The following is a 14,412-nucleotide window of genomic DNA, read 5'->3' as shown; positions in this document are numbered from 1 at the left end:
GCTCCATCCTCAGACACCTGCTCAACAGTTGGACCATCCAGGGAGACTACAACAAATAACTCCCCCACACACGCTATATTGTAAACACACACACAACTTAAAAGAGACACACTTAGAGACTATCTTTCTCTTTTCACTGTAAAAAAAGACCCAAAAAAACCCATCAGATTCAATAAAGTGCTACAAATTACTGTCAAATACATCCATGTGCTTGACCCTTATTAGACCAAAGTCTCACCCTATTAGTGAAGCTGCTGAAATCCTACCCCAACAGGAAGCCGACTGCTAATCTGCCCATGATGACTTCCAGCTCTTCAAGACTGTGTGGCTACAAGAGCAATGATACTGTATAGTATACTGTAGAGTCAACATACAGCTACATAACTATCCCCACTTCTGTGATTAGCTAATGTGAGGGAATTTCGGTGTGGTGACAGCTACAGATGACAGACAAGCAGAAAAAAGCATCCCTGTGGTCAGGTTTGAGTGCAAAAAGATCCAAATTCTTCAGGGCAATTATATTACCACCAGCTGTGAGGGATTAAGTTAATGAGACGTGTCCAAATTGTGGTAAAAAAGCTTTAAATGAACTTAATTACTAGAAACAAAGGAAAAGGTCAGTTGTCTCTAAGAGTCACTACAGGGGCATGGCTAAGCGACAACAAGAGGAATGTACATTCCCCCTCCTAAAATGTGAGACACTGGATTTTTGGCAGCCAACCAGTGCATTTTTGGGCCGCCCCCATCCTGAGACCCTGCTTAATCTTCCCTGAAATCATTTCTTAATGTGGCATGCAGCGTGGCATAAAACTCACTCTCATCGGTGGCTGTGAATGCCTCCACTCCATTACAAAGACACCTTCTCTCAGAGGATTAGCAGCTCCCACCAAAAGAAGAGACAGAAAGAGCAGGGGTCAGCGACTCGTGCCGAGAAACTGAAAACCAACGAGCAGGTGTCACCCTTACAGTTTCTAAAGGGGATGACCAAATCAGCACACAGTGTTTGTTTAGGCTTCATCAGTCTGTTTAACCCCCACCGTGCAACCTAGAGGGAGACCACATTTAGGGCACTTTACAGACACAAAGGCCTCAACTCGACTCCGCTGGTGCCATAATTGGTATGCTTGGTGCCGAGCACTGTATTTTGAGGCAACAAATCATGTTTTGCTGCGCTGAGGAATGTGTCATTTCAAAGAGTTTTTGGGAAAACCAGGCCCAGCTATGTCAGATAATCTTTGACCTGGTTCTTGGAGAGACGTTAAATACCATTTGAACTAGACTTTAGGTCGGTTTGACAAAGCAGGCACAATAATGCTTAGGAAAAAATCATTTTGTAAGCAAGACAGTGCAATTAGAATAACTGGGATATTTGCTGCAGCCTACATCATACAGACGTTCTATATTATACACACTCCTGTCAAAAGATGGTGTGAATGAGAATATTGACATTCAGTCACAACACAAAGAGTAGGCACGATCAAAAACACCTGTCACATGGTCAGCATTTGGCCCACCGCATTGTAATTTCATGCCCTTTTTCCAGTTCTAATGCAACAAAGATGCGGATCAGACATGATTTTGCCACGTGTGCCACTCAGACCAAACAGGAAACACATTACACTAATTTGTCAAACAAGAATCTTGTTCATAATTTGTACAAACTGGCAAGCCTGATTATTTCTGGTTTTTCTCACCAGATTCATACTAGAATAAGTCTTATTCCTCAATATGTTAACAAGTTATTCCAGCTTGAATCAACAGACCTCACGTTGTCAAAAGTCTTTTTTCTCTGAGCTTAATATCTAACAGCAGTTTCCCTCCAAAACGTATTGGCCTCAATTCCTTTTTTCAGTATTCTGCTGACCTTACAACCTCTGCTGCAAGTTACTCATTAAAAGGAATATCTCATCATAACCAGAGGCAATTGTTGCGATAAAATGTAAACTACACAACTGTTTTGCCGTGTAATGCAACATGTTGTGTCTAAGTTGGTTGATTTCTGTCTGTTTCTCAGTCTGAGTCTTTCTGAGCTCAGCTAAGTTTGAAGCAGTCCTCTCCACTGCTGACATAGTTGTCGCACGCACACACACGCACACAAACACACACACACAGACCACCCATGGATAAGACATAAGACCATTTCCTCTTCCCTGGCTACTGGGCCTATTTCACTAGTAGCTACCTTTGCCAGCCGGCTCCCGCCACAAAAGGAGGCCAGTTCCTATTCAGTGGTTAACGAGGACAACAAACCAGAAGAGCTATTGTCCCCGCTCCTCAGGCCCTGTCACAAAGCTTATTGTTGCCGTCAATCAACATAATTGCTCGTTTCCAATCCCGCCTAACCCCGTCCATCCTCACCCGGCCCGTGGCTACTTGCTGAGGTAGAATGTTTAACACACTGATTGAGTGGTCCTCCAAACGTTTGAGAGGAGGAAGTCGCCATCACAGAGTCAAGAGTTCTTCACCTTCAGGAGAACAAGATAGTCATCAAGCCAATTTTAGCCTTTACAAAACACACAAAAGTCGCCTTGGTTGCACTTGGGGGTTTTGAAATGGCTGACTTTTTGTAGACAATAAATCATTAAATGTGTCGTAAAAACTAAAAATAGATCTTAAATAGAACAGCAAATAATCTGCAACTATTTGGATAATTGATAAAGCAAAGGATGTCAACCATTCTCTGATTCCAGTGCATTATTTGGGTAATAAGCTGTAAACATCAAAACTTGGGAACAAATACTTCAGATTTGCAACTCGCTCAAAAACTCTATTGACGCTATTTTGTAAATGGAAAACTCATAAACGTAATGATAATAGCCTGAAACAAAAATAGGCTATAGGGAAAACAAGAGGGAGGGGGTCAAGATAGCGAAATCAATTGTGAAAATAACCAGACTGTGCAGTGGTATATTATTTTTCCAAATATGTGACAAATTATGCTAAGAAAAAAGAATGCTTGAGGAGAAAACAAAAGAGGCCAATCACTGCAAGATTGTGACAGGATGTCAACATCTGTTCAATGGGTGGATATTGAGGCAGAGAAGAAACACAGGTGGGCAAACTACTCAACTTGCAGCCCCAGTGTGTGTTGTAAAAACATTATTAGAGCCTCCACTCTGCTCTACTCCCTCACAATACCCAGAAGTAATCCGACTAATTACCTTACACTGACATTTTATTAGGGAACACACACAGAGAGAAAAAGAGGGTCAACACAACGCAGTGAGAGAGCTGAGGAGTGCCAGACACTAAATCACTATCTCAAACACAAAGCATTCCCATCTCGCGCAATCTTCTGCTCTTTTCAGGGTTTTCAGAGGATTTGCTAAAGCTGTACATTTTACAGAGCAGATTTTTCCTTTTGGATGTTGAAGGCGCTGTTGAAAACAGCCCCACAGATTGCATTGTGCTGACTGAGGTACAGTACCGATAGTGCATAGCAAAGTGCGCAGGACTCAGAGAGGGAGGATTGTGGTGTGAGCTTCCTTTTATCCTGGTTCAATGGCTCAGAGAAAAGGGTGATTAGTTTGTCCCATCTCAAAGTGCTGCCACGTCTTTGGTTACAGAGATAAAAGCCCTGCCTCATGTCGAAGAGAGCCGCCATTGTCACGCAAAAAGAAACAAAACACCCCGTCTAATTTAGTGAGGGGAAACACTGGGCATCTCTTAAGAATGTATCTTGGAGACATTTCTCTATAAATGTTTTAAAACAAAGCCTCTGTAATTCTTCTTTGTATCATTTAATACTATAACCTTTCTCCCTGCAAACAATGAGCTCTTTGAAGAGAGCACAGATGCCATAATAACACACCGATGACAGGCACATCCAGGAGATCTTCTCTCGCTCTACATCCCGTCAGAGGGCTATCCCAGACAGTAATGTGCCTGTACGGGGGTTTCAGCGCTAGAAACTAAGCGCACGGGTCAGTTTGAGGTAGGGCCACAAGAGCAAGGAAGTGGGAACTTTCTTGTCTGTCAAGCGGACAGGGGGACACACTGTTTACAGGAAGGCTTTGCCAAGGGTCTGTCTATGGTATGCAGGCTATGTGCTCTGGATCACTGGCTGTAAAATCCCATCAAAGGAGGCTTCTTGGTCTCAGCGGTGTGAAGCTAAGCTTATCCGCAAGGAGATGAGCTTCTGGCAGCCCCTCTAGTGACCAACAGTTCTATCTTTCCATACATGGACCCGTGGACTGGACTTAGAGGGGAGATTCATACTTTTCATTACTTTTATTTTTGTGCATAGCAGGTGGTCTCTCCACCATAAGTTGATAGGTATTGTTTTGGGGCTCTTGACTGTAATCGGTAGGGTTAAATATTGGATGGGATTGTCTGTTTTTATACCCATAATGCATTCCTCTGACTTACACCGCCATGTCACACCTCCAAATGAGTAAAGTGGCATGACTATATGGATGAGGGCCAAGATTTAAACATGGGACCACAGCTAGTGCAGGAATGTGGCCGTTTGGAGCTTAAATGTTTACTTCAAAAAAATGCTTTAAACAGTCAAGTATAAGCTTGACTGGCTATCTATCGTAGAATTACCGGAGCACTACAGAGCAATAGCCCATACCAGGACCTTAATGTTTTTTTTGCTAAGGGTAGAGAAGGTAATACTATGCAAGCCTCATTTGAGAGCGAATGTCAACACTCTGTCAACACTTGAGATTTTTTTCCCACCGTCCACATCCAAACCTTGTGGGATAAGTAAAGTGGACATGGCGCTGACTAATAACATCTGTTGAGGAGTCTGGATGGGCAAAGCATCTCTTAACCTTTTTGACCTTTTTCTGAAAACCTTTCATTCAGATCACTGTGCCAAAGGGTGAGGCGGTGTTTGAAGCACCACACCTCCTGCTGAGTCAGGAAAAGACTAATTGTATACAGTACATACCATCCTGCAAAAACCTGATAAATGGGATGGTTCTTTTTCACTTAGGGGAATAAAGTAAAAAAAATCTAGATACTTACGATACAGACAACCAGCTTCTCCATTAAGTTGAGACCATCCGGGGCAACACTTGTAGACAGTCTGATAATCCTGTCTGTACACTTGTCTGTAAGCAGTGTAGTACGCTGTCCTGTTGGCGTGAAAAACATCAAGTTAAAAACAGCAAGTTATAAATTAAACAATAAAAACAGGCAGAGGTATTACTTCAATGTGAAACTGTAGTGTGTGGGTGACATGCATAACATTACTTGGCACATATCATTTGTGATGTTTAGGTGGTTAAATACCATGGGATAAGGATAAACAAAAATGTAATCTGATCAAAAGACTGCTTGTGTTTAAAGTAACATGGAGTACAACATTCAGCAAACATTTTCCCAGACTTTTAAGGCGCCATTTTATTAAAGTGTAACTGGCAGACCCAATTTCAGAGAATGGTGCCAACCCTGTACTTTAGGACCCCTCTCATTGCACCACAGTCATTACGCATGGTGGAAACACGTTTTGTTTACAGCGAGTAATTGTGGCCTTTGCTGCCTTCAAAGCAGCCTTTGACTCTTGTAACAAGGTAAAAAATACTGTGAAAGCGAGCGTGAGCAGCAAAGTGAGAAACTCTTGAAACAGAGACAGGTTGAAATGTAAGCATTAGGACTCTCCTTCAAAGGAATGTTTTCCGCAAGCCTGTGTGTTAAAAAGCTGCTCACCCCAATGAAGTGGGGTTACACCTTGCACTTACCTGTAAGAGAGGTTAAAAAGCTGTGATTACAGAACAAGAGTGAGAAAGATCTAGGAGGAAATAGGAGGTCAGGGAACTCATCCTGTTTGATATTGTCTGGTGAAGGGGGGGTTAAATGAAGGATCATGCCCTGTCTGATGAATTATGTTGGTTGCATGACTCAGGAAGACATAATTAATGCTTTGCTCAAGCCAGAGCTTAATCAGCAAGGCACTCAATTCCCTGCAGGTGAAGATGGGAGTGTTTGTTTGAGGTTTCGACGACGAAGAAAAAGGAGACGACAAATTAGGTGTATTACTCACCTTCTCTCGTATCCCATACACCATGACTGTCCCACACAGCCTTGCTTCCACACTTTAACCATGCGTGTGAAGGCCTGCACACACGGCTGCCTCTGGGCAACCAGCGTCACCTCCCTCTCAAGACACACATTGGGCCTGAAACAAAAACAGTGGTACAAATACTTAAGGTGTCAAAAGGTTTTTTACAGATGCATGGATGGCAGGAGGGGAATTTATGATTGCCATAAGAAATGTTGCAAAAAAATAGATGTACATAGTTTGCATAAGTGTTTTTTCTAGGTGACGACGTAATGCCTGTGAGGGATTTACCTGTTCTGGGGTGCAAGGCTGCATATAATGTCTGGTTTTGGTATTTTTAAAGACTTAAGGGGAATTCCTCAACCATCCCCTTTCAGGACGCTAACTACAAGATACTACCTGTAGTTCAACCCAAACCTCAGTACACAAAATGTGTTACATGAAAGTCTTTTAGAGGGTGGCATTAGCATCAAAGTGGAATGCATTCATTTTATATCTTCTACTTCAAATGGGAAAAGCAACAAAAACAAATCATACCCAGACAAGATCAAACCTTTTAAGATGTAAGCCAGGTTTGCTCAAAAACAAAAGCATATGATGTACAATCCCTGTACCACTTCAACACAAAATATTTTTCAGAAAAATTTAAATTAAAAAAAGCCATCATTTTGAAGACAATAAACCTAAGATATTAGTGTTTTTAGTGGACATATGGTAGATAGTGCATGTTTTCACTTGTATGTACGAGGCTGAATGTCAGCAGAGACGGCAGACAGTTAACAATTTCGCCCCCAGGTAAAACACGATAAGCCTTCCAACTGTGATGTTTTGTCCTTCCTACACAAAGTCTGTCTGGGTTCACGGGCAGACCTGCCACTGATGTCTTTCACACCATTTGCTTTGGTGTGAAATACTTTTTCAACAACAACAAAAAAGCGCAACATGATCTTTAAAACATTTACTCTTATGGTAACTCTCCAAGGACCAACAGGAAGGTCTGAAATACGGATATCGTCAGGAATCTTAAGACAACATCCAGCTGCTCATCTCAAACAAAAGTAATCACTAGCACCTCCAGTTTTACACATGCAGTAAAGGTTGGTAATTGCATATGAAAGACCGTATAGTTATTGGCAGCATGTAACCCCACAAAATCCTGTCTCATATATTTCAGGCTCTTTCTTTATTATTTTGGGGTTTAAAATACCCGTTATAATTGTGTGGCTCTTTACTCTGAGGGGCTTCAAACTAACTCTGACAGAGTTAGGAATGCAGTTCAGGCAATTAAAATCGGGCTAATGTATAATCATTTAAATTACAGTAAGATGGTGCATGGAAGCCAATACAGACCATGATGAGAGTGCACAACAGTTAAACGAATCATTCAGTATCTACAAAATCTGTCTTTCAGCTGCTGTTTGATATAGCAAGAATCTAAACATGCCTCTGGTTGAGTATTTGACACAAGTGTTTGCATGTGCAGGTGAACTAGCAGTTTTATCACAGTCAAACTTCAAAGGGAATATGAGGCTGTAAAAATATCTCAGAAAAGATGAAGGGTAAATCCCTAAATAATCTGTCCCCTATAAAAATAACAGTAAAGTCAAAAGCCCATAAACAACAAAACAGAGAAACGCTTACTCACATATAGGACTGAAGGTTGTTGGCGATGCCATAACGCAATGCACGAGCCTCTATAATAAATAATATGAAAAAAAAAAAAAAAAAAACACTATCCATGTTTATTCTTCTTGGATTAGAGTTTAAAGGAATATGAAGTACACGCAGACGTATTCATGAGTATAAATCAATTTAACCATTTAAAAAAATTAACCTAATAAATAACTGAATAAAAAGAAGCCAGGGAAAAACTCAATAGGCGCGTAAAACTTCCTCCGCGTGGAAATAATCAGCGCTTTCCATAAATGACCGATCCATCACATGGAGTGTGTGTTCTTCCTCTCCGCCGATGTGTGTGTGTGTGTGTGTGACACTGACTGCAACCGGCAGCTCACCTACGCTTCGTCACTGCAGATGTCAGACTGACGGTCAAAAAGTTGTGGAGGCTGAGCGCTTTCTGCCTCCCTCCATTCACTTGGTAATGATGGCAGGGGTTTGGAGGGGGGGGGTGGAATGGGTTTCATTTATTATTCAGATCTTCTGAAACACACACAAACACAAGTGCACTCACAAACGGAGGGTTCAGGCTCGATTAAGAGACTTTAACTTCGCATCAAACTTTTCTCTTCGCTTTTTCTCGTCTTCACTTAAAGGTTGTTGCAATATTGTTTTAAAAACGGCGCAAAGACGCCTGAATATTTCCATTTAGACATGTGCTGGTCTGACAATATTTACGTTTTACTTAAGAATCTATTAATGCTAATATTCAATCCCTCCAGCAATATGGCGTTTTTCTAGTTTCACTTTCGCCTATTGACGTTGGCAAAGTTCGTGCAGCTTTAAAACGAGCGCACTTGCAGAGTTATGTGCGCGCGTTTAGGGACCCATGACGCAGAGCAAAGAAGCATCTGCAGGAGGGGAAGTGAAACCACTCACGCTAGGTATGGACATTTGGGAAAACTGAGTGATATACTATCTCCCACGGAACAACAGAGGATGTTTGGGGTTGAGTCTGAAGCAGTCCCTCTTCAGGGCAAACAGCTGATCGTGCGGTCACAGGGTCAGCCGCCAGGACCGACTGCTGCTCTGCAAACAAAGCTTTCAATGCACGCATGTGTGTTCATGACCCCAAAGAGTCCAGGGTCACCGCTGTCCGAGCAGCCTCCGAGGGTCGAGCTGCACAGCATGGCTGAATTAGATCAGGCATCAGACATATCAGAGCTCATCAAAGACATGTGTTGACAAAGTGGGGACAGACAACTGGAGTTTTTTTTTAATTAATTATTTGTCTATATTTCTGGTTACAAATACATAGACTACCCAGTTGATTCAATTCATAAAATTAACAAAACTGACTGACACAAATTGGCAGGTGACGACCTAGCCTGCTGGCAATCCATGCATTGAATCCATGACCCATTTAGGTGCCTCAACAATTATTTCAAGTAGTACTACCAAAAATATATGATTTTATTCCAAGATGTCAGAAAGCTTTCATTCAATCACAAAAACAACCTTTCTTAAATGTAGCAAAATGTTTAGGACACACAGACAAACATGCTTCTAAAGAAGTGAACAATAAAACAACAGGATCTTTAGTTAGGACACACTGAAATAATATCAATGAACCTTAATGCATCGGCCTATCATATCTACAGTAAGTTTGGACAGCACATTGCTGGATGGATGCAGGAAAAACCCAGGGTCATAATAAGTGATTAAAAAGACACAGATGGTGATTTGCTGACACTTAGTGGTTAAGAAAGGAACTACATAAGACAAGTCCTGTACAGAAGATGCAACAAATACAGTTGAACAAAACTTATCCCAAAAAACAGGAAATTGTCACCGAAATGGAAAAATGTGCAATGCCTCAACTAACCGAGTGAAAAAGGCAAATATATATTCAATAAAGTAAACTAGGGCTGTCAAGTAATTATTTTAACGCGATTAACGCCTGTGTATTTTTTGTCCTCGGCCGCCCCGTAGTTTCAGAGCGCATCGAGTTTAAAATACCATCTACAAGTTGATGCTGACAGCCCCACTCCTGCCGCCCGCTTGCGGCAGACCACACTTCCACGCTCACCGGCAGGCCCGGGCGGACTGGCCATCGGGAGGACCGGGAGGGTGTGTGTATGTTTTCGGGTCAGCACTCACGTGATGACACGTTACGCTCGTGTTGTGTTCAAGGAACCTGTCCTTGGCCAGGAAAAACAGGCACTCGCTTGTTTAATTATTTTGCAGTCTTGATTTCAAAGTGAGAAGTTGTCCGTCAGTCCGTGAGTCGGACCTCCCCCCCAAACGAAAACTCTTCAGTTCTCCACGAATTACACAAGTCACCCAAATCAGCGTTAAAAAAGCAGTAGGCGCCGAAAAGCATGCATGCATGTTAAATTAGAAGAAAAGGTCAATGAAAAGTGTAATACCCATAATGTTTAAAATCTGTTCAAAACTCCTATGCAGTTTGCAGATTTGAAAATGTACATTTTGAATGTTGAATCAGTGAATATATGCATGCAAATGAAGCTGAACTGCTGAAGCAATGTATAGTTGGAAAAGTGTTTCGAGGATGAACGATACGAAATAAGAGTAAGAAACAAGAGAAGTTGAAATGGGAGGTTTAGAGCAAATTAGATAAGTGTAGTGAGAAGGATTTAAGTTTCCATTATTAGCTGAGGTGTAAGCACTGACAATAGTTGAGCACGTTTAGACCGCTGGGGGACTTTCACCTTGCATTTTTCACATCTTTTCTCCTCCTCTCGATCTGTATGTGCTCATGTGCCATAAATGCATGTTACTAAGCCAGCATTCCAGTAGGGCCTGGCTCCCAGAGTTTGTGTGTCTCTCAACTGGCAGGTTGTTGAAGGTGATTCTGGGTCATGACTTGCCTGTTGCCGTGGTGCTCCCCTATGGAGCTAATTTCCTGCCATAACTCCACAAACAAACTAAACAGGTTTTACAAATGCCTTATGATTCACTAACAAACACAATGTGGTTTGCAAATACAAAACACCATCTACAAACTAATGAATTTAGTTTTGCAAAGAAAAAACGTATCTATCAAACAAACACATAACATTTTTCTAATAAATCATGTTTCAGAGACAAATTCAGCTTAGGTTTTACAAGTACACAACTTTTTTTTACAAGTGCACAAATTTGTTTTACAACTACAACACTTTGTTTTACAACTACAAAACTTTTTTTTACAAGTACAAAACTTTTTCTTCTCACGGCGGAATATTACTGCCAAAAGTCACGTGACTGGAATATTACTGCCAAAAGTCACGTGACTCAGTCACGTGACTTTTGGCAGTAATATTCCGCCGTGGTTGTGCTCATACACACTCACACATGCTCACTCACACATGCTCCACGGCAGCAGGGGGCACTACTGAGTCCATTGGGAAGGCGGGAGGTTGAGCAGAGCATGGAACAGCTCTTGCCAGCCTGATCATGACAGCGGTGTTTCTAGCGATCCAGCATCTGAATTTAGCGATCACAACGAAAACAGCCAAGACACATATTGAGCCCAGAAAATGAATGTTCTTAGGGCTGTAAATATAATAAGCCTTTGTCTAAAATAGACAACATTGTAACTAAGGAGATTTAAACTATACAGCGATTCTGCACTCGGTCAATCAGCTGCTCTTCATTTTCTTTCCTGCTATATTCAATGAGTGATACAAATATTTTTTACCATACGTTCTGAATAAAACTGATACTGTTGGACTCGGTACTAGTTGACTGCTACCAGAAATAAAAGGAAGTACTTTACTGTGTACTTTGTGAGTAATCCTCTGTCAGAGTCCCCTCCATAGTACATAATGCATGTTTTTTGCTATCTTTGATGAATGATAAAAGGGTCATTCCAGAATTGGAGGACAATTTAGACACCAACATTTTTGAAAAATGAACCTTTCATTTGATTATTTTTTGTTATGTATTTAGGAAAAACAGATAATAAACCATAAAAAAAAGTGATTTGCCCAGCTAAGGCATCAAATGTATATTTTCCAATGAAGAATTAACCCTGTTACTCTAATTATAGTAACAGGGTTGCAAGTAACAGGGTTGAAAATCAATGCTAATTTTAGCTTTTACCTCAGGAATTAATGCTAGCTGCACAATGTAATGCTATTGTCAAGGAATGGACACACTTTATATTATATTTATATTTATATATATTTAACAAAAGAAAGATACATTTGAAATTAATTTGTTTTTGTCTCATAATTTGAGTAACAGGGTTGCGTTTGTATGAGTGCCACACTCCTTCAAGAGTGACAAGATTGGAAATATATTACAAATAAAAGAGAGGACTTAGTTTTGGTCTACCCATGGTAGTAGCACATGGCTTGCTGATGTCCTTTCCACTGTGTCATGCAACAAACAGTTTTTTCACTTCCTCTGCCAAGCTAAAAAGGTTTCGGTAACAGGGTTGCGCGCATGTTGAGGGACACACCTTCTGTGCAAAATTACTGTTATTTAAAATGTGTTTATGATTTAACAAATTGATTTTACCATTACAAGACACATATATCAATAGAATAATACCAAAAAAGTAAATAAAAACCCTATTTTAAATGTTATAGTTGACATGCAAGTTGGTCACCAAGAAGCTGGGACAAGAGAAAAGGGCAATTTTAGGGGGTGTTCGAGAGCTATTTGATATTTTAAATAATATTTTGAAACCACTTTTTCTACAACTTTATATGCATCTTGTCTCAAGACAAGTATATTTAACACAACAAGTGCATGTCTTAGCTTTTTGGGCATGGATTATTAGATTTTTTTATATGGGGGACATGAAATGTCCTCCAATTCTGGAATGACCCAAAAATAAAATGTTACCATTAGTTCTTAATGAAATTGATACGGTTTGACTTTGTATTAGTAAGCCTACTACTAACAATACATTGAAGTACTTTTACTGTGTATTTTTTTGAGAAATACTCTGTCAAAGTCCCCTCCTGAGAACAAAATCAAGCCACTTCTTCTAAGTTTGATGAGGGAAAAAAATATTTTTTGGGTGATTTAATGGGTGATGTAACATTAATGACAGACATAATATGAGGTCCTTGGCACTCTAGAGGGGTCATTTTGTGATCATGGGGCATCACCCTTACAGCATCAGGACAATATCATATGGAGTCAGATACTGGAAGTGGGCTGGAGGCGTTAACTGGGACTGATGGAAGGATGAGGCTGATGAGACTGAAGAATTTGCGAGCAACGAACTAGCGGCAGAGGAATAATTATATATTAAAAGACAGCAGCATCATAAGAGGGCAACCATGTGACAGAGTGTGTTACTTTGCTGAAGGATATTTGTGACCAGCTATCCATTCCAGGCCAGACTCTAAAGACTTTCCAAGGTGTGAAAATGCTGCTGCCGGAGTACTGACTGGAAGTATTGCTGATATCATGTCTACCATCCTCTTAAAATACTCTGTCCAACAATATCAGTCTCAGGAAGAAATGTTTTTTAACGCTTATTAAAAGAAAAACATGCATTCTTGTACTCAGGAGGGGACATTGACAGAGGATTACTGGAAAAGTACACAATAAGTACTTCATAGTACTTGTGGGGGTAGTTTCAGTAGTACTGAGTCCAACAGGATCAATCTCACGAAGAACTAATGGCAACAAAAAAGAATTCCCTCATCAAACTTAGCAGAAGTGGCTTGATTTTGTTCACAGGAGGGGACTTTGACAGAGTATTTCTCAAAAAATACACAGTAAAAGTACTTCAATGTATTGTTAGTAGTAGGCTTACTAATACAAAGTCAAACCGTATCAATTTCATTAAGAACTAATGGTAACATTTTATTTTTATCATTCATCAAAGATAGCAAAAAACATGCATTATGTACTATGGAGGGGACTCTGACAGAGGATTACTCACAAAGTACACAGTAAAGTACTTCATTTTATTTCTGGTTGCAGTCAACTAGTACCAAGTCCAACAGTGTCAGTTTTATTAAGAACTTGTGGTAAAAAATATTTGTATCACTCATTGAATATAGCAGGAATAAAAATGAAAAGCAGCTGATTGACCGAGTGCAGAATCGCTGTATACAGGGGCGGACTGGGACAACAAATCAGCCCGGGACTCTCGACCGGCCCACTTCGGTACCGCCGGCCCACCTCGGTACCGCAAGTAAGCGGCCCACCTCGGTGGTGCCGCAAGTAAATACCGCGAGGAAATTGTCGACGGGGGGAAAGGGGGGGTGAGCAGTGACTTATCCGACCGGCCCACTTCAGTACCGGCCCATCGGGATTCGTCCCGAACGTCCCCTGGCTGTATATATAGTTTAAATCTCTTTAGTTACAATGTTGTCCATTTTAGACAAAGGCTTATTATATTTACAGCCCCTAATAACATTTATTTTCTGGGCTCAATATGTGTCTTGGCTGTTTTCGTTGTGATCGCTAAATTCACCTTGTTTATAATATTATCACTATAACACCTGTCATCAGACTGGCAAGAGCTGTTCCATGCTCTGCTCAACCTCCCGTCTTCCCAATGGACTCAGTAGCGCCCCCTGCTGCCGTGTAGCATGTGTGAGTGAGCATGTGTGACTGTGTATGAGCCAGCCACGGCGGAATATTACTGCCAAAAGTCTCAGTCACGTGACTTTTGGCAGTAATATTCCAGTCACGTGACTTTTGGCAGTAATATTCCGCCGTGAGAAGAAAAAGTTTTGTACTTGTAAAAAAAAGTTTTGTAGTTGTAAAACAAAGTGTTGTAGTTGTAAAACAAATGTGTGTACTTGTAA

General features: G+C 40.9%; 1 protein-coding gene across 2 annotated transcripts in view; it reads right to left on the bottom strand.

The window, feature by feature from the left end:
- Positions 1 to 8,164, bottom strand: part of megf6b (multiple EGF-like-domains 6b) — a 54,577-nt gene extending 46,413 nt beyond the window's left edge. The window contains exons 1-4 of one of the 2 annotated variants that reach the window (XM_034138878.1): positions 8,026 to 8,164; positions 7,656 to 7,704; positions 5,993 to 6,127; positions 4,975 to 5,084 (exon numbers count right to left, since the gene is read on the bottom strand). In XM_034138878.1, the coding sequence (XP_033994769.1) occupies positions 4,975 to 5,084; positions 5,993 to 6,127; positions 7,656 to 7,657 (247 nt within the window). In that variant the 5' untranslated portion in view covers positions 7,658 to 7,704; positions 8,026 to 8,164. Of the gene's footprint in view, positions 1 to 4,974; positions 5,085 to 5,992; positions 6,128 to 7,655; positions 7,990 to 8,025 lie in introns of those variants that run through there. The other variant, XM_034138877.1, reaches the window with a different exon arrangement.
- Positions 8,165 to 14,412: the final 6,248 nt, after the last annotated feature.

Source organism: Trematomus bernacchii, unplaced genomic scaffold (genome assembly GCF_902827165.1).
Source record: "Trematomus bernacchii unplaced genomic scaffold, fTreBer1.1, whole genome shotgun sequence".
Classification (NCBI taxonomy): domain Eukaryota; kingdom Metazoa; phylum Chordata; class Actinopteri; order Perciformes; family Nototheniidae; genus Trematomus; species Trematomus bernacchii.
Note: the sequence above shows the minus strand (reverse complement) of the source record. Positions and strands in the feature narration are given on the sequence as shown.